At 47.4% G+C, this 19,083-nt stretch overlaps 1 protein-coding gene across 7 annotated transcripts in view; it reads left to right on the top strand.

The window, feature by feature from the left end:
- The window catches only part of PTK2B (protein tyrosine kinase 2 beta), a 149,978-nt gene that overhangs the window by 121,292 nt on the left and 9,603 nt on the right, over positions 1–19,083 (top strand). For 6 of the 7 annotated variants that reach the window (XM_006153230.3, XM_006153229.3, XM_006153228.3 and 3 more), the window contains 19 exons: positions 1,441–1,503; positions 1,693–1,747; positions 2,165–2,305; positions 2,652–2,726; positions 3,852–3,953; positions 4,951–5,068; positions 5,562–5,601; positions 6,000–6,046; positions 6,913–6,963; positions 7,409–7,506; positions 8,245–8,329; positions 8,527–8,627; positions 8,924–9,039; positions 10,960–11,060; positions 11,221–11,310; positions 12,443–12,647; positions 14,091–14,199; positions 15,390–15,455; positions 18,148–18,273. In XM_006153230.3, the coding sequence (XP_006153292.1) occupies positions 1,441–1,503; positions 1,693–1,747; positions 2,165–2,305; positions 2,652–2,726; positions 3,852–3,953; positions 4,951–5,068; positions 5,562–5,601; positions 6,000–6,046; positions 6,913–6,963; positions 7,409–7,506; positions 8,245–8,329; positions 8,527–8,627; positions 8,924–9,039; positions 10,960–11,060; positions 11,221–11,310; positions 12,443–12,647; positions 14,091–14,199; positions 15,390–15,455; positions 18,148–18,273 (1,789 nt within the window). The remainder of the gene's footprint in view (positions 1–1,440; positions 1,504–1,692; positions 1,748–2,164; positions 2,306–2,651; positions 2,727–3,851; positions 3,954–4,950; positions 5,069–5,561; positions 5,602–5,999; positions 6,047–6,912; positions 6,964–7,408; positions 7,507–8,244; positions 8,330–8,526; positions 8,628–8,923; positions 9,040–10,959; positions 11,061–11,220; positions 11,311–12,442; positions 12,648–14,090; positions 14,200–15,389; positions 15,456–18,147; positions 18,274–19,083) is intronic. The other variant, XM_027773729.1, reaches the window with a different exon arrangement.

Raw genomic sequence — 19,083 nt, 5'->3', positions numbered from 1 at the left:
TAAAAAATACAACTTATTAAGAATAATTAAGGGGACCATCAGTTGGCGTAATGGTTACATCACTGGACACCCACATAGTCAACCATGGTTCAAATCACGGACCCAGGGACTTAAAACTCATGCCTGGCGTGTGTGCATGTGTTCCCAAAATACTCAAGAGGAAAACGGAGGATAAGGGATTATGGTGTGGCCATCCTCCCTGAGGGGTGATTTCTGGCTTCTGTCTCTCTGTCTCTGCCTCTTTGGCGAGTGCATATGCCCTATAGAAATATATATATATATATATATATATATATATATATATATATATATATATAGAGAGAGAGAGAGAGAGAGAGAGAGAAAACACTTCCTGTTTTGGTTTTATTGGGGGATTTGTTCCATGATTTCATGCTTTAAATATTCTTCTTGATGCAATGATTTGGAAATAATGTTCTAGGGTTTTTTCCTAGTCTTAAAATGGCCTTATTGCTTATATTTATCCTACAATCCATGTAGAACAAATATTCTAGCTAAATAAAGTGTGAGATAAGGTTCTTATTTTACAGACACAGTGAACTGTCTAAATTCATTGCTTTTGAATCATAAGCAATGTTACTTGCCTCTCTTGACTCACAGTTACTAGTAGCACAAAACTGTTTCTAGATGTCTATAACAACAGTTGGGATCAAAGGAGCACTGCATTACTTTAATAAGGTCAAGAATATGACAATACCCGCAATAGTCAATTAAATTACTAGACACAGTGACTCAAACTGGGAAGGGAAGCTGGTACACATGGACACATTGGCTATTTGGTCTCAGCTTAAACCATGGCTGCCAATAAATGATACATGAAAATCTTCAACAAAACATACATTTTTAGGGGGAGTAGGACTTAAAGAATATGTGTAAAATACTCATTAATATCACCTCTGGGGATAGGATTATGGATTATTTTTATTTTCTTCTGTTCTTTACGTTCGAAGGTGTTTGTACTACATTGAATAACTATTTAAGTGAATGCACACACATACACACATATAATGTTTTGGAGGTAGCAGATGAAAGATATATTCCCACAAAGAGACTTCAGAACCTGAAGGTAGAGGTGGGTGTTCTTGGGCTGATAGCTTGAGCATTGGCTACCTTGAGTCATTGGTGTTTAGAGGCCACAGACAGAGCAACCATCTTCTTCAAGCACAACTACACAGACATAGAGCTGGATCTCCCAGAGTGTGAGGCTGGAGACTTTTCTAGGAATGAAATTTGTGAGGTTTTCTTTTTTTCCACAGATACCTAAGTATCAACTTTTACTAGTGTTCTAACTTTCTGTCTGTCAGCAGTGGCTCACATCTGGCAGGTCGTGTCTAGGTCAACATGTAGGCATTGGGTAACTCAGCTCTGGGATGGCCTTGTTCTCTAGCAGTCAGCCTTCTCTCCATGACTTTCTCTCTCCAGGCGGTTTTTCAAGGACATGCCCCACAATGCACTTGACAAAAAATCCAACTTCGAGCTCCTCGAGTAAGTGTTGAGATTGGCCCCTGCTTCTTCTTCCTTTTTTTCCTCCGGTACCTTGCTTTTTGTACTCAGCCCCTCCTCCACTAGTCCCCTGACCAGAGATGGGTAGATCCATTTCCCTGGTCCCTAATTGGCTAGAATCCTGGAGTGAGGGTGAAAGGGAGTTACATGCTACTTTTTTCTCTTCTTCAGAAAGGAAGTGGGTCTGGACCTGTTTTTCCCAAAGCAGATGCAAGAGAACTTAAAGGTGAGAAATCCCCTAGGGTTCCAAATAGACCCCCTTTGCACTGGTCCCTAGGACTAGAGCTAAAGGGACTTGTCTGGGGATAGGCAAAGAAGCCTGGGCACTTGCGTTGCTTTGGGCCATCTGCATGTAGGACACTTAATAACAGTCAGAGGGCCCTTCCTGTGGCTGGGAACAGGGCTCCAGCTCATTGGTGCTATGGCCTGAGCTCTCTTGCCTCCCTCACAGAGTGATGGTGAGCATCCCATGCCCTTGACAATGGGCGTGTGTTTTAGGTGATAGATCGATTGCAGTTATGGTCACAGTAAAGGCCCTGGGGACCACCCACAGCAATGAGCAGCCTTTCAGTGAGACCCCGAGGGAAGGACTCAAAGATCAGAGGAGCAGGCTTCACTCACCATTGCCCATCTCCTCCCCCAGCCCAAGCAGTTCCGGAAGATGATCCAGCAGACGTTCCAGCAGTACGCCTCTCTCAGGGAGGAGGAATGTGTCATGAAGTTCTTCAACACCCTTGCAGGCTTTGCCAATATCGACCAAGAGACCTATCGCTGTGAACTCATTGTAATGACCTGTTGTTTCTATCTTCTCCCTGACAATTCCGAGCCAAGAGATCAATTTGAGGGATAAGGGAAGGGTTGTGCTCACTGTAGGGTCTTAAGCACCTGATCTGCTGCAGTGGAACTAAGGTTAATCCAACTGCTGGCAGCAGGGAACTGACAACTCCAGAAGGCGGGCAGAGTGGCATATCATTGAGAGGGGTCATCTCTATAGCTCAGGTTTGGGGAAGGACAATCTGGATGGCCCAAGAGAGAGTGGCCTGAGTCTGGCTTAGTGAGCTTTACTTCAAATTTCTAAAATACAGAGTAGGCAGAACTGGACAACAGTCTCCTCTCTCCTTTTATTCCAGCAAGGATGGAACATTACCGTGGACCTGGTCATTGGCCCTAAAGGCATCCGCCAGCTGACAACTCAAGATGCAAAGGTATAGAGAGGTTGCCGGCCCAGGCAGAAAGTTCTTCCCTTTTATCCTGCCTCCCACCCTGTCTGTACATCCATTATTCTCACCCCATTACTAGAGCAGAGACCTTATAAGATCATGCCCTTAATATGAGTAGCTATAGAGAGTATTAGGGGAAAGCACATGGAGTAGATGGTGTTATTTCCTCGTGTACAGAGGTGGGGATAGGAAGGTGGGGGAGAACGATTTTATTATTACTCTCTTGGCTCAGATAAAAGAGTTGCCCTTTCATCTTATAATTATTTTTTTAAATTTGCCAGAGGGCATGTCGTTTCTCCAGAGAGAGAGAGAAAGAGAAGAAAACTGAGAAAGTACCCCCCATGAGGGATAGCTATGCCACAATCTCTTTTGCATTTCTCCTTCCATGATTTTGGACACACACACACACACACACACACGCACATGTGCCCTGCATGGTTTTCAAGGCTCCGGGTCTGGAACTCAAATTATGCAGTCAGCCAAGTGGGATCCAGCTGCCTTCACCAACTGGCCACAAACTGGCCCAGAATTTGCTCTTTCAATGACAGATTGAAGCTATGACTCCTCTGGAGTCAGGAGATGGGTCCAGTTCTTGCTCTGTCACCAACTTGCGTATGACTTGGGCAAGTCTTGGCTTTCTCCAGTCCTTATTTTCTCTTCTGCAAAATGAGTGACTTGGACTAGATCAATTTTTTTTCCCTCAGTTTTTGCTACAGGGCATGTGCACTTGCCAGAGAGAGAGAGAGAAAGTAAGAAATTACTCCCCAGGGGAATGGCCATACCACAATCCTGTCTCCTTCATTTTCCTCTTGGGATTTTGGGTATGCACACACATGCACCTGGAGTGTCTTTTTTTTTTTTTTTTTTCCTAAGCTGCCAGGCCTGGAACTTGAACCACAAAATTGGACATGTGAGATCCTGCTGCCTTAACCATCACCCTACTGGCTGGCCCAAGGAGTAGATGATCTTTTTAGACTTAATAGTCTTTGATTCTCTCCTTGTACCCTAGGTAGAGTCCCAATTTCCCCCAGTCCTCCACCCCCATACTGACCAATCTCAAGGTCTGGTCCTGGCTATAGAATGGTCTGAGAGTCCCTTCCTTTCCCACAGCCTACCTGTCTGGCCGAGTTCAAGCAGATCAAGTCCATCAGGTGCCTCCCGCTCGAAGAGGGTCAGGCAGTGCTGCAGTTGGGCATTGAGGGTGCCCCCCAGGTAAGCGTCCTGGGTACCTGGAAGCTCTGCAAGGGTAAAAACCATAGGGAGGAGGTTCTGCTCAGGCCCTCTAGCCAGAGTGGGCCACAGGGATTCCTGGCTTCTGGGATATCAGATAAGAACATTACACCTGGTGCTTAGCCAAGGTACTGGAATAAGGATAAATGATAGGGAAAATCAGGAAACAATGTTATCGTTCTGTAAAATATACAAAAAGAAGCTAGGAAAGTTTTTAGAGTAAGTCAAGATGACCAAAAATCAGGTACAATTCAGAGACCTAAATTGTTTTTAAGAGTTGATTTTTTTTAAGAATTATTTTCTATTTATTTATTTATTTATTTATTTATTTATTTATTTATTTATTTATTTAAATTTGACCATAGAGGGACAGTGTGTGTGTGTGTGTGTGTGTGTGTGTGTGTGTGTGTTTTGAGAGAGAGAGAGAGAAAGTGAGAAAGCAAGCCTCCAGGTCCGGGACTCGAAACTCAGTCAGCCATGTGGGAGTCCAGCACTCTTAACCACCATGCCACCTGCCGGCCCCCAGAGGCCTAACTTTTACAGAGTGAATAATGACTCAGAAATCAAGATCCCAGAAGCTTTTTGCAGGTGGGAGAAAAAGAGACCTCAGTCTGTAGAGCATTTGTTTATCCCTCCTTTCATCTGTCCTTGCCCCATTCCCTCTCTCTTTCCTTTTCTGTTTCTGCTTTTACACACTGAGCACTACTAGGGACAAGGCATTGTGCTGCTCAGAATAATGAAGTGAGACCAAGAACTGTCCTCAGAGAGCTGAAGGTGTCCAGCAGAGAGAGAGGAAAGGAGCGCCCTCTGGTGGCCACAGGGGATGCGAACAGAGCCCAAGAGGAGGAGTGGAGGGGGATATAGGCAGGAGCTAGGGGGTGCAGGGGTGGCCAAGGGTCCTGTAGTCTCTTCTGCCACCCTGGGTATGGACTCAAACCAAGGCCTTGTGTCTCATCCTTGGTTGGTCTCTTCTCTGCAGTCCTTGTCCATCAAAACCTCATCTCTGGCAGAGGCTGAGAACATGGCTGACCTCATAGATGGTTACTGCCGGCTGCAGGGGGAGCACAAAGACTCGCTCATCATCCATCCTAAGAAAGGTGGGTTTCCACTTAAAGGCCGAGAGGCTGAGCTATGGATGGCAACACAGCTGAGGCAAGCCCAGAGGCCAAGTGGGAGAAGACGTGTTCACACAGCCCTGCTCGTGCTTCCTGGAGGCCATGTCTGAGTTGTCAGTATAGGCCCTGGCCTGAACCATTCACCCTGGCCTTGCTGGTCAAGGGCAGCACAGAGGCCAGCTTCTGGAGAAGGGATGTTTGCAGCCCCGGGATGTTCAAAGCCATCGCTAAAAGTGGCTAGTCCCTCCTGGGTGTGGAATGAGGAAGCAGGGATTCAGCTGGGACATGTGGAGGCTGGCAGGAGGAAGCTCAGCCATGGTTCTAATTCTGGCCCAAGGTTTTCCTAGTTTCCACACTGATGCTAAGAGAGAACAGAATGGTGGGAGGGGACTCCTCCATAGGAGCAGTTTGGAGGTCAACCCTCCAAGCCCCTGCGTTCTCTGGTTCCAATGTCTTCCTCCTCCTCTCTCCACAGATGGTGAGAAGCGGAACAGCCTGCCCCAGATCCCCATGCTGTGAGTATACCAGGAAGACAGGAGACAGGTCCTGAGCTCAGCCTCTGTCTGCCAAGAGAAGGAAGAACAACCAGAGCCCCCACCTCCACAGTTTTTGGCTTCCAGGTCCCAGGGGAACACTGGAATCCCAGCATTTCACAAGGGTGATATTTCCCTGTCAGTAAATTCTTGCAGGAAATATTCTCAATCCCTGAGACCACTTTGCATTATCTTAGGGGGATCTCTGTACCCTCCGTTACAGGACCTGGCAGCCTGGGCTGTGCTCCTAGGTTTCTGGCAGCTGGGAGGGGGCACTTCTTCAGATAAGGCATGTAGGAAAGGGTAGTCTGAGGCTGTCTGGGAGAATATTGCAGGACTTTGAGCTCACCTGGCTCCTGCACTCTCGCCTCCTCCTACAGAAACCTGGAGGCTCGGAGGTCTCACCTCTCAGAAAGCTGCAGCATAGGTAAGCCTGCCCACTACACCCTCTGCCTACGCTCTGCCTCCCTTCTTTCTGCTGGCTCTGTCTGTTCCAACATTACCAAAGATTTCCTCAAAATTACCCAAAAATTACCTTCTTCAATCATGACTTAGAAATATTATTCATTGTAATAGTTAGTGTGTACTGAGTAGGTAGTACATGGGAGCATGTTTATCTTAGTCAGCTCGAACAAGCATAATGAACTATCATAGACTAGGTGGCTTTAAAACAGACTTATATTTCACAGTTCTGGAGGCCAGGAAGTCCAAGATCAATGTGTGGGCAGATTCTGGGTCTGGCCGGATTCCTGGTTTGCAGATGGCTCTTCGCACTGTGTGTTCACATGTAAAGAGAGCTCTGGTCTCTCTTATGTCTCTTCTTATAAGGACACTAATGGTATCATGGGGGCTCTACCCTCACGAACTAGTCACTCCCAAAGGCCCTACCTCCTAATACCATCACATGGGAAGTAAGGGCTTCCTCATATGAGTCGTGGGGAAATACAAACATTCAGCCCATGATAGCATGAAGCATGTAACAGATGCTGTTTTATTTCATCTTTATAACATTGCCCAGAAACAATCATTTCACAGAAAGAAAAACTGAGTTACAGGAGATTAACCAATTTGTCCTAAATCATGTAACTGGAAGCAGTGAGCGGGAACTCTAGCCCGAGTATTGTATGTCTGTGGCCACTCCAAAACCTGGACCAGGAGTCCGGGATTCACCTGGCTGCTTCCTTGGACCCCATTTGGCTCTGTGGGCTTCCAGGTGGGAGACACATGCCTGATTCCTGGCAGTGCCCTTGGAGGGCATCTTTTTCATGAGATGGGCCTCTTCTGTTGTTCTAGAGTCAGATATCTATGCAGAGATCCCTGACGAGACCCTGCGAAGGCCTGGAGGTAGGTCCTTGACCCCACTGTGGTGGCCGCAGTCAGGGCCCTATGAAGTTACATCATGAGGACTCATGTGACATGACAGGGAACGGTCTTTCCTTCCTTCACCCTCCCTAGTGTATGGCTCAGACAGGGCAGACCTGAGGCCCTTTGATGGGAAGGCTGAGATGGCTCTTTCCCCTCATATTGACTGCCCTTTTTTGTGCCTATGGAGCTGAGTGGGGATTCTAAGAACATGGACCTGGGACCCAGCCTTTGTTGGGAACAGGATATTGGCTCTTCCTTGGGTCTGAGACAGTGGAACCTTCTAGACCCCCTTCCCTAGCTCAGGCCCTGGGTCTTGGCTGTGGTGCTGTTAGGGGGGTCCATGGAGACCTGCAGACTCTCAGGTTTCTAGGAATACCAGCTGGTCTCTATGCTCTGCAACTTTTTGCTTTCTCCATCTGTGCAGGTCCACAGTATGGTGTCGCTCGTGAAGATGTGGTTCTGAATCGTATTCTTGGAGAAGGCTTTTTTGGGGAAGTCTACGAAGGCATTTACACAAATCATGTGAGTCCCTGACTCTTCCTTGGTACTCACCTTGTGCTCACCTGTAGAGTGAGGCATGGTGGATACTGGTCCCCTTGGCATGGCTGTATTCCTGAAATACCCAGGAACTGATGGAGGCGGATTCCCTCCCTAGAAGGGGAGTAAAATACTAGGGTTTGTGATAGAGGTATGACCTGAGAAGGGTCACTGACTTGGTGGGTAAATATAAAGGGAGAGTCAGGATATATACCCAGCTCTAAGGAAAGGATGGGCAGGATCCCAGGCCACCACAGATGGGGTGACCAGCTTGCTTCTGTGGTCATGCTTCTGGCAGGCCTGGGAGAGAGGCCAAGCTGGAAGAAAAGGGCAAAAAGAATTTAAAACCCAATGACAATGAGAGATAGGCCTGGCCCTTGCATCCAATGACGGCTTTCCCTGTGCTCTGCCACCCTCCACTGATGCTGGGCAGATCCCACAGCCCTTGGTCTCAGGGTTCTCATCTGGATAGCCAAGGGCTTATGCTATTTGCTCTTTAAAGGCCTTTCCAGTTCTAACATAGCCTGATTAAGAAGAAAGGGAGCACAAGAGGAGAGGAGATGAGGGGAAAAGAGAAGGAAACACAGAGAAGAAAGGATGGAGATGGGCCATGCAGAGCCCCAGATCCCCCTGCCTCCTTGGCTGACAGCGAAGTCGTGGGAGGCCATGATGAGGCAGGGGAGAGGACTTGCTCATGTACACCTGAACACACTCTTGTTGCAGAAAGGGGAGAAAATCAATGTAGCCGTCAAGACCTGCAAGAAAGACTGCACTCTTGACAACAAGGAGAAGTTCATGAGCGAGGCAGGTAGGTATCCCCTGGGGAGGGACCAGGAGACCACCAAGATGGGAGGGGGCCCAGAGCCTGGGAAGGATTGAGTAGTGCCAGGACTCACAGAGGAAGAGGGAATTACTCCCCAGTTCTGCCGGTTGGTACAGAAAAGCGTTTCACCTCTCAGAGCTTTCAGTGCCTTTGGCCCATCTCTCCTGCTCCCCCTCCTGCAGTGATCATGAAGAATCTCGACCACCCACACATCGTGAAGCTGATCGGCATCATTGAAGAGGAGCCCACCTGGATCATCATGGAATTGTACCCCTATGGGGAGGTGAGCTGGAGGTGACAGAAGGGAAAGCCTGCGATGACAGTGAGGCCATGGTTGGGCAGGAGTTCTGGATGGGAGGCATTTAGGGCAAGGGACCCTTGTTCCCAGTTTCCTGCTTTCTATAGTCAGAGAAACAGCATAGAGGCCCTGTTTGTAGAGGAAAGGGTTGGAACATCTTGCCAGCTTTGAGTGTATCCTCCACCTCCCCCAGGGAAGGTCAGTAGTTGTCGGTGACCTGGCCCCTGGCTCTGTACTGGGGCTGCACCAGGGTTCCTGATCACACCTACTCCTTTCTGCAGCTGGGCCACTACCTGGAACGGAACAAGAACTCCCTGAAGGTGCTCACCCTGGTCCTGTACTCACTGCAGATATGCAAAGCCATGGCTTACCTGGAGAGCATCAACTGTGTGCACAGGTAGGGGCAGGCGAGGGGAAAGTGCAGTGGGGCCATGTGGCAGCCAGGCTCTTTTACCTGATCCATGAGAAGTGTGGGTGAAACAGGGCTTGGAAGAGTGTACACACCAGGGTTGGAGCTGTAGCTTTAGTCCTGCCTGTCCCAGTGACTGAGAGTACTTGAGCAACCTCTGTGTGCACATTTTCTCATCTTTAACATCCAAACACCATATGTACTTAGCAGAATTGTTATTTATTTATTTGTTTTGTTTGTTTGTTTGTTTTAGATTTTTGCTATAGGATGTGAGTGCTTGCCAGAGAGACAGAGAGAACCAGAAAGCAAGAAATCACCCCCCAGGGGATGGCCATGCCCCAATCCCTTCTCCTCCATTTTCCTCTTGGGATTTTGGTCACACACACATGCGCACCTGGCATGTGTTTAAGACACTGGGTCCAGGACTCAAAACCCAGTCAATTTGATGGGAGTCCAGAGATATAAACATTATGCCATCTGCTGGTCCCCTTGGCAGGATTGTTAGTAAGAGCAAAGCCAAAGTCTGAGGTGTCTACCTGTAGTTCTATACCTTCTAGTTCCTACCCGGCCAGTGCCAAGAGGTAGCTTCCCACCTTGCTCAGAGGTTGCCTTCTCCAGCTCGCCCACATGGTGGCACATGGCCCAGGAAGAAAGGACTGGGCCACAACAGTGCCAGAAAGATCTGGGGTCCAGGCCCATCACTCCTGAGCTGCCAAGTACAATCCTCCCTGTAGCTGTGATGTTGGCCCCACCTCCACCTTGCTTTGCTCCTGTTCTCCACGAAGAGGTTCCTGCCCTGGAAACATGGCCCCCAGGAGAAGACAGCAGTGGGCACCAAGCCCACCACTGACACTATTGGCTATGCGGTCTTATGCCTAATTCTGTGTGAAGTCATGTTAGGAGATATAAATATGCATTCATTCATTCATTCATTCATCAAATGTTATGGAACTCCTACTCAATGACAGGCACTGTCCTGAGCTCAGGGACAAAGTCATGCTTGATAACAAAAATCCTTTTCCTTGTGAAGTTTATGTTCTAGCATGAAGGTCAAATGTGCAACATGGACACACATGGGCTAAGGTTTAGGGTAATAGGTTTGTTTTCTGTGTCAGTTAGTGCAAAGTCACCATGCTTTTAAGTCATCTTCCCAAGAGCAAAAGAAAGAACTGGGGAGTGGAACCTAGCTCTGAGAAGCAAGCAGGCAAACTAGTTTGGAGTTGGGGGTGATGCCAAGAGCATGAGGTAAACAAAGTCAGAGCTCAGCTGTACAGTTAGCTACCCGAGCTGAAGCCTCTTTTTCTCCAGTAACCTTCTGGGTAGGTTCCTTCTGCTCCCTGCCCCAGGTCTCCTCACCTGCACCAGGGGGCTCTGTGGGGCTGTCATGATTCAGGGTATGTAAAGCACCCAAATGATCCTGTGTCCTACATCTCCCATTCAGGTTAGCTCTAATGAAGCCTAAACAGTCCTGTGGAAATGCAGAACAGGAGATAATAACCATGACGGGGAAGTCGGTGGGGTTCATCCTTAAAGAATCAGCAGGTGACAACCTCCACAGCAGAGAGGGCATTGTAGGCACCAGGACAGGATTGATGGTGCAAGTACTGGGAACAGTGTTAGACACATGTGAGAAGGGATGATGGGAGACCACAGTGACATGGCAGAAGAGACAAAGGGCCTATGTGTGCCAGGGTAGGGAGAGGGACCAGTCATGCTCCCTCTTGAGCTGTGGGGTTAGTGACTGGCAGAAGCTGCCTGATTCTGTTCCAGAGGCTTAGACCTTGGCTAGCACTCTTGACCTTTGTCTCTCTGTCCATCTATCTGTCTGTCTGTCTGCCTATGTCTCTGAAGTGCTCCTACTTCTGCAGATGGCAGGGCCTCACCTTGGTCTTCACACCTTTCTTCCAGGGACATCGCTGTCAGGAACATCCTGGTGGCCTCTCCTGAGTGTGTGAAGCTGGGAGACTTCGGCCTTTCCCGGTACATTGAGGATGAGGAATATTACAAAGGTGAGGGGGTCTTTATGACCACTTTCCATGCCTTCAGAGGAGCCAGTGAAGCTAAAAAGAAGAATCCCAGGCCCAGGGTCTCTGTAAAGTAGACTATATTTCTGGATAATTCTGTATCTTTCTTCCCTAATTCCTGTAAACCCCCTTTGCTCTCCCAAAGCCTCCGTGACTCGGCTTCCCATCAAGTGGATGTCTCCTGAGTCCATTAACTTCCGCCGCTTCACAACAGCCAGTGATGTCTGGATGTTTGGTGAGTGGCTCTTTGGAAGGGTGTGGAAAAGGATTCAGATTCTCACCTCTGTGGCCAGGCTTAGGGACACAGAGAGCAGGGGCCTGACACTTCATCCCACCCCCTGGTTCCCACAGTTCTAGTAGGCTGTAACCACTGAGAAGTCCCAGCACTGGAGAGATCAGTAGACTGGCTCCACAAAATACACAGTCCTATAAATCAGGGGCACTCAATCCCCAGGGCCAGTATCAGTCCAAGGTCTATTAGGAACCAGGACACACAACAAGGAGGTGAGCAGCAGTTGAGCGAGTGAAGCTTCATCTGTATTTACAGCCACTCCCCATCACTCACATTACTGCCTGAGCTCCACCTCCTGTCAGATCAGCAGTGGCCTGGGATTCTCACATTGGAATGTGTCAAAAATCCCAGTGTTCACTCGTTGACCCTATCAGTCCAGATTGACTTTGAATGCAGTTGCATTCTAGTTGCAGGGAAACAAGTTTAGGGCTCCCGTTGACTCTGCATTATAGTGAATTGTATAATTATTTCATTATATAGTACAATATAATAATAATATAAATAAAGTACATGTAATGTGTTTGAATTATTCCCAAACCATTCCTCCTGACCACTCAGGTCTGTGGAAAAATTGTCTTCCATGAAACCAGTCCCTGGTTGGGGACCAAAAAGGTTGGAGACCACTGCTATAGATCATTCCACTTAGTCTCCCACAGCTGAGCCAGTAAAATTTCATTTTCCAGATAAGGAAATCAAGGCTCAGATGAGTCAGAGGTTTCCCTAGATAGGCAGCAAGTTCTGGCACTGGGCATTGAGTGCCAGCTTCCTGATAGGGATCTCACTCCCTCCTGCAAGAAGGAACTTGTGGTTCTAGCCATTAGCTTTCACTATCACCTCTTGATCCCACAGAACCCATGTCTAAGGAGACTAGGGCAGGAAGCTGATTTCCTACAGGTCTCTAAGCAGACCACCTTGGTGGGCAAGACCCCGGAGCCTTAGAAAGGGAGATGATACAGCAGAGGATCCTCCTGATCATGACTGAGCCCTGACTGCCATAGCTGTTCTTGGGGAAGGTGAGGGGATCAACTGTCCCCCTGCACCCAGCATAGGCCTGAGCCCTCTCCTCTGCCCTCAGCCGTGTGCATGTGGGAGATCCTGAGCTTTGGGAAGCAGCCTTTCTTCTGGCTGGAGAACAAAGATGTCATCGGAGTGCTTGAGAAAGGGGACCGGCTGCCTAAGCCCGATCTCTGTCCACCCATCCTTTACACTCTCATGACCCGCTGCTGGGACTACGACCCCAGTGACCGGCCACGCTTCACTGAGCTGGTGTGCAGCCTCAGGTGAGCATGGAGGGAATTGTTCTGGAGGGCAGGTTTCTGTTCCACAGCACTGGGAGTTTACACTGGGCTTCCCTTAATGAGGTGTGCTCGGAGTCTCCACAGTTCTATGCAGCAGGCATCCTCATTCCCATCTTATGGATGAGAGAATTCCAGTGCAGAGTTGATGACACCCAAGGCAGTGGCAGGCAGGGCTGGGATTTGCACCCAGACCTCCCTTCTGACCAGTGCTGAGCCCTGTATCCAGGTGAAAGCAATCCTTCCAGATACTTGGTTTCAGACACAGTACAGAGATGCCCACTAGCTCTGTCAGATGATGGAAGATTGAGACCAAGTGCATTGTCAAACATGAGCTCTGAGACAAGGCGAGCCTGAGAATCTTGCTCTTCTGGGCACTGTGCAACACCAAGCACAGTGCCTTGAACATAGCATATGCTCAGACATTTTTGTTTGTTTGTTTGATTTTGTTTAGTGTTTTTGTTTTTTCATTTCTTGGTTAGAATCAAAAGACTGAAACAGACTCTCATTAACAGTGCTGATGCCAGTTTCCCTCACTACCCCTGACCTCAGAAATATTCTTCCCCTGTGTGATCAGAAGGGTATTCAGAGAACCATGTGCCTCCCAGAACCATAGTCTGACAGTCCCTTCTGTAACCTTAAGAAAAGATTTGATCAGTGTTTCCCAAACTTTTGGGATATAAAGGACCCTTTTAACATCATTTTTGAGAATTCCTCTATGTAACAATAGTTACACTTTTAGAATCTTTTGATCCATAAAAGGGAAGCCGTATTGTGATTTTTAAATTATATTCAATACAATGTATATACATTTGAAAGCACAATACTAAGTATTATACATTCAGTCCTATATAATCCTTGACACCCATATAAATATGGGCACTGTAGGACCTCCTGCAATAATCCCACAGGCCTCTGGGGTCTGTGAATCTCAGGTCAAGAAGCTCTAGATGGGCCAGAAAGGCAAGAAGCTTACAAAGTGCCTTCTTAGCACACAGCAGAATGCACTGGTAGGATGTGTAGTGAGCAGTAGGAGCTATTGAACATAGCCATGAGGGTGCTGGGACAATGGGAATCTCCATGGGGCTCTGTGCCAATAGCAGGCATGGGAGGGCAGGTGGTATACAGAGGTGGGACTGTGGAAAGCTTCCACTACCTGGTTGATCTGAGACTGACTGTCCCAGGACCTTTTACATCCTTGGATTCATTTCTATAATCTTCCCAACCTTAGTCTGGAGATGGCCTTAGGGTCCATATTCCAGCCTATGTCAGAGGGTCTTCCCAACCCACTCTGCAGGGGAGCTGGAAACAGGACCGAGTGGTCCTCACCAATCCTCTCTGGGCTTCAGCACAGCATAGAGAGGAGCCCTAAGGAGTATCTCACTTTGACTTTGTTCTCTCTACTTATCTGACCTGACTCTTTGGCAGTGACATTTATCAGATGGAGAAGGACATTGCTATAGAGCAAGAGAGGAATACTCGCTACCGACCCCCCAAAATCCTGGAGCCCATTGCCTTTCAAGAACCCCCACCCAAGGTAAGCCAAGCTCTGGCCTCACTGGTCATGTGAACCACAGCAGAGCTGGGTCCCTGCTGACCTGCTGCTCCCATCATGGTATAGGCAGGATGCTCTCTTACAATCCTCTCTGTACACTGCAGCAAAAGCACTGAACACATAAGTGCCCTGCCAGGGTGGATCTAACACAGCAGGCACCATGTGGGACAGTGGGGTCAAGAATCATGCCACAGAAGTTTTCCTTAAAAGACTGGGCAATTTTCTTCTAGGAGTTTTCTACAAACAAAGTAGATCTTCCTGAAGACCTTGGACGGGCCCCTTAGATCCCATTTGTGTCTGTGTCCTGCATGGCAACTTTGGACTCAGAAGCCAGGGCTCCCCTTCCATGCCATTAGGTGGGTTGGTTTTGAAAGACCATGCTGGTACAAGTCAGCTAGAGCTGCTATGACAAAGTATCACAGATTATGCAGCTTAAACAACATTTATCTCTGAGTACTGCAAGCTGTGAAGTCCAGGATCAAGGTGCTGGACTCTAGTGAGGACTCTCTTCCTGATTTGTTGACAGTCTCCTCCTAACTACATCTCCAGAGATCTCTAGTCTCTCTTTCTCTTCTTATAAGGGTACTAATTCCATCATGGTGTCCCACCCTTATGACCTTATCTAATGTTAATTACCCCCTGCCCAACCTCCTAATATCATCACATTTGGGACTTAGGGCTCTGGCATAGGAATTTGAGGAGGAAACATGAACATTCATTCCCTAACAATGATCAGTTCAGTCCCAAGATCTTTTCTCACTGTCTTTCTTGCCTGGCATATCCTGGCCCTTCCCTGAAGTCTGGTTTAATTTTTATCTCCTCCATGAAACTTTTGGAGTACTAACCTCCTACCTCTGAAGGTCTGTGGCTCCGAATTGCTGATTTGGTAGGTACTCCCCCGTATAGAGAGGTTACATGGATCATTAACCCCTCCAATTAGCAATAGCCCCCAGAAGGGCAGAGAGGCTGGCCTCTCTGTACCTTTCCATCACTCAACATGTAATTGGTGCTCAATAAATGGATGCAAAATTATTTTAATGATAACGTTGTCCCTCATCTCTCCTTGACTCTGAACAAACCTGAGATGTCTCCAACCTGCTACTCTCCCCAGTGAGTTATGCTCACTCAAGGAGAGAGTCAGGGACTGATACATCGCTGCATTCTCTCTCCAGCCTAGCCGACCCAAGTATAGACCTCCTCCGCAAACCAACCTTCTAGCTCCGAAGCTGCAATTCCAGGTAAATATGTAGCCGAAGGGCTGGGAATATTCAGGTTCATCCTTCATCCAGGTCTTCCCTAAAATTCTATTCTGGTGCCTTTGAGGAACCTCAATCATCCATTTGTGTAATAGAAATGGCCTGGGTTGGCTGTTGTTTGGTACCCAGAACAGAGCTTGAAATGCAGATCAAAAGAAATGTAATTCCACCAGTTGTCCTTAGCTAAGAAGACCTTCTTTAAGCCCAGCCCATGTGTCCATAGTGTCTGCTGCTTCATGTGTCTGCTTGCAGCTACCTCTCCATGTCCAAGGTCTCTCTAGCCTCCTACCCTGAGCAGAGCCTTTGGAGAAGGAATCCCAGGGAGCTGGGAACAGCCAATGTTCTCCAAAAAATAAAATCACTCCCTGGGACTCCCCTCAGAGGTCCTGGCCAGGACCTGAGTGTCCAGTGAATAGAGAGAGGCTTCCATCTGAACTTCTCCTGCTTCCATCAACACCAATCATGAATCTTCCCAAGGCTGTAGGTCCTTATCTCAGAATATCTGTGTCCTATATCACTCACATTTAGTTAAGACAAAACCCAGCTCTTCCCTTTTCTTCTCTTTTATCCCCCAGCTCAGAGTAACTCTTCAAAAAGGGAGCATATGAGAGGCCAGCAGATGGTATAGTTGGTTACATTGCTGGACTCCCACATGGCTGACCACAGTTTAAGTCCCGGACCCAGTGGCTTGAAATCACTCTGAGTGTATGTGTATGTGAGCCCAAAATCCTGAGAGGAGAATGGAGGAGAAGGGATTGCAGTGAGGCCATCCCTCTGGGGGTGATTTCTCACTTTCCCTGTTGTCTCTGTCTCCCTCCAGCCAGCACATATATCCTAAGGCAAAAATCTTTTAAAAAAAGAAAAAGGAAGATCTGAACCATCAGTTTATTTTGTACTCCTTACATAAACGTGGTATCCCATGGTTATACCTTTCTTCCCCAGGAAATGCCCCCAGTGCCAAAACGAGCCTATTTAAGAATACTCCTTTTCAGGGGACCAACAGGTGGCATGGTTAAGGTGCTGGACACTCCCACATGGTTTAAGTCCCAGACCTGGTGGCTTGCTTTCTCACTTTCCTTCTCTCTCTCTGGCCAAATTAAAATAAATAAATTAATAAATAAAATTAAATAATTCTTAAAGAAAAAAAAAAGAATACTCCTCTTCATGTGAGGAAAAAGTTTTAATTCAAAAAGTGGAAACAATGTCCTTAAAAAGGAAATACACCGTTATATGATAAATTTTTAATTAAAAATCACACAAATCCACCAGGGTTTTTTTCTTTTACTTTTATTTACTTCCTTTCTCTTTCTTTCTTTCTTTCTTTCTTTCTTTCTTTCTTTCTTTCTTTCTTTCTTTCTTTCTTTCTTTCTAATAATTTTGCTATAGGGATCATGTGTTCACCAGAGAGAGACAGAGAGAGCAAGGGAAAGTGGGAAATCACCTCCTAGGAGAGATGACCATGCCACAGTCCCTTCTCCTACCTTCTCCTTTTGGCATTTTGGGCACACACACATGTGCCTGGAGTATTTTTGAAGCCTTTCAGTCCAGGACTTAAACCACACAGTTAGTCATGTGGGATTTAACTGCCTTAATGACTGTGCCACTGACCGACCCTAGTTTTGCATCACAGATTCAACCAACTGTCAATCAAAACTTTTGTTTGTTTGTTTGTTTGTTAGATTTTTGCCATAGGGCATGTGCACTCACTGAAGAGAGACAGAGCAAGGGAAAATGAGAAATCATCCAGAGGAAAAATCATCCAGAAGAGATGGCAAAGCCGCAATCCCTTTTCTTCCATTCTCCCCTCAGAATTCTGGGCATGCACACATGCATGATTCTTAAGCTGCTAGGTCCAAGACTTGAACCATAGTCAGCCACATGGGAGTCCAGTGCTTTAACCACCAGGCTACCTGCTGGCTCTGATTTAAAAATATTTTTAAAAAATTAAAAATAATACAAACAACAGGACAAACCCATGGCCTGGTGGTTGGGATGGCTAGATCCACATGGCTGACTGAACAGTTCAAGCGTCAGACCCGATGGCTTGAAAAACAGTGTGTGTGTGTGTGTGTGTGTGTGTGTGTGTGTGTGTGAGAGAGAGAGAGAGAGAGAGAGAGCCCAAAATACCAAAAGGAGGGAGATATGGAGGAAAAGGGACTGTAGCATTACTATTCCTCATGGTGGGTACTTGCTTTCCCTTTCTCTGTGTCTCTTTGGCAAGTGCAGGCATCCTCTAACAAATTAATATATATATATATATATATATATACAACTTTATATAGCATCTACATTATATTAGGTGTTGTAAGTAATCTAGAGGGTCATCAGAAAAGTCATGACATATTTTTGCATAGAAAAACACATCATGACTTTTCCAATGACCCAATATTTTCCAAAGGTCTTTATGAGAGGAGACCTGTTCTCAGTAGGTCAGTAACGTGTAGACCCCATCGTGTGCAGCAAGGGAGGTTTGTTAGATGAATGAGAGGCTGCATCTCTTGGACAAGGCCAGTGAAAAGCCCACATCATGCTCCTTATTATCTCCTGGAGAGCAAGCCCCATGGTCATCCACAGTGCTCATGTGTTGTTTCTTTGTGCTCATGTTTGTAGCAGCTAATTGTCCACTTTCTTGCCTTGTCCCGGGGCCTTGTGCTTCTCTGCTTTTCCTGAATAGGTCCCTGAGGGTCTGTGTGCCAGCTCTCCTACGCTCACCAGCCCTATGGAGTATCCATCTCCTGTTAACTCGCTGCACACCCCACCTCTCCACCGGCACAATGTCTTCAAGCGCCACAGCATGCGGGTAAGAGGACTCTGCATGCTGGGCTCCAGCCTGGACTGAGGAGGCTGCTGGAGGGAGGTGGCCAGGGGCATCTGAAATCCCAAGACTTCCAGCCCACAAGGTGCCCTTCATGCTTCCAATCTGGCCACCAAGGGGCTTTGTGACTCTTTCTCCTTGCAAACACTTCAGGAACTGGGGCCCAAGCCAGACTCTGCTTCTGAAGACACTAACTGGACCCAGAGCTACCTTGGTTCACACTGGTGCTCTGACTAGTGATGTAAGCCTTTCCTAAACCCCAGGGGTAGGACAATCTGTGATAGTGTGGAGGTTTCTGAGCAGAATTGCAACTAAGCCACAGGGTGCTAGAGAATAAAAGATGCTGCAGTTTCCACCCCACTCTGCCCTTCTTGCCTAATTGCTTTGGTTGCTAAATCTCTCCTCTTTGTGGCTGCTCCTGCTGCGTCTGTAAAAGGTGCTGGGTGGAAAGGATCTTAGGCCCTAATGTGGCTGTAGGCTCAGTTATTGGCTAGGGCAGAGAGTTAAGCCACCTCCCAGCCATCTCTTTGTTGTCAGTTCCTGGTGAGGCCCTGAATGTTCATGGATTAGCTTCTAATTGTCAGGTCTGAGAGAGAAGAAAGAAAGAAAGAGAGAGAGAGAAAGAGAGAGAGAGAGAGAGAGGGAGGGAGGGAGGGAGGGAGGAAGAAATAAAGAGAAAGAGAAAAACAAACAACAACAAAAAGTCGCTTGTAACCAGATGCCTACTTGTTACCATTCAGCTCCTTTGATACAAATGCTGGCAGTCCCTGTGGTCAGCTGCCATGAACATTTGAT

This window comes from Tupaia chinensis, unplaced genomic scaffold, assembly GCF_000334495.1.
Source record: "Tupaia chinensis unplaced genomic scaffold, TupChi_1.0 Scaffold000366_1, whole genome shotgun sequence".
NCBI lineage: Eukaryota > Metazoa > Chordata > Mammalia > Scandentia > Tupaiidae > Tupaia > Tupaia belangeri.
This window is presented reverse-complemented; position numbering and strand designations above follow the sequence as displayed.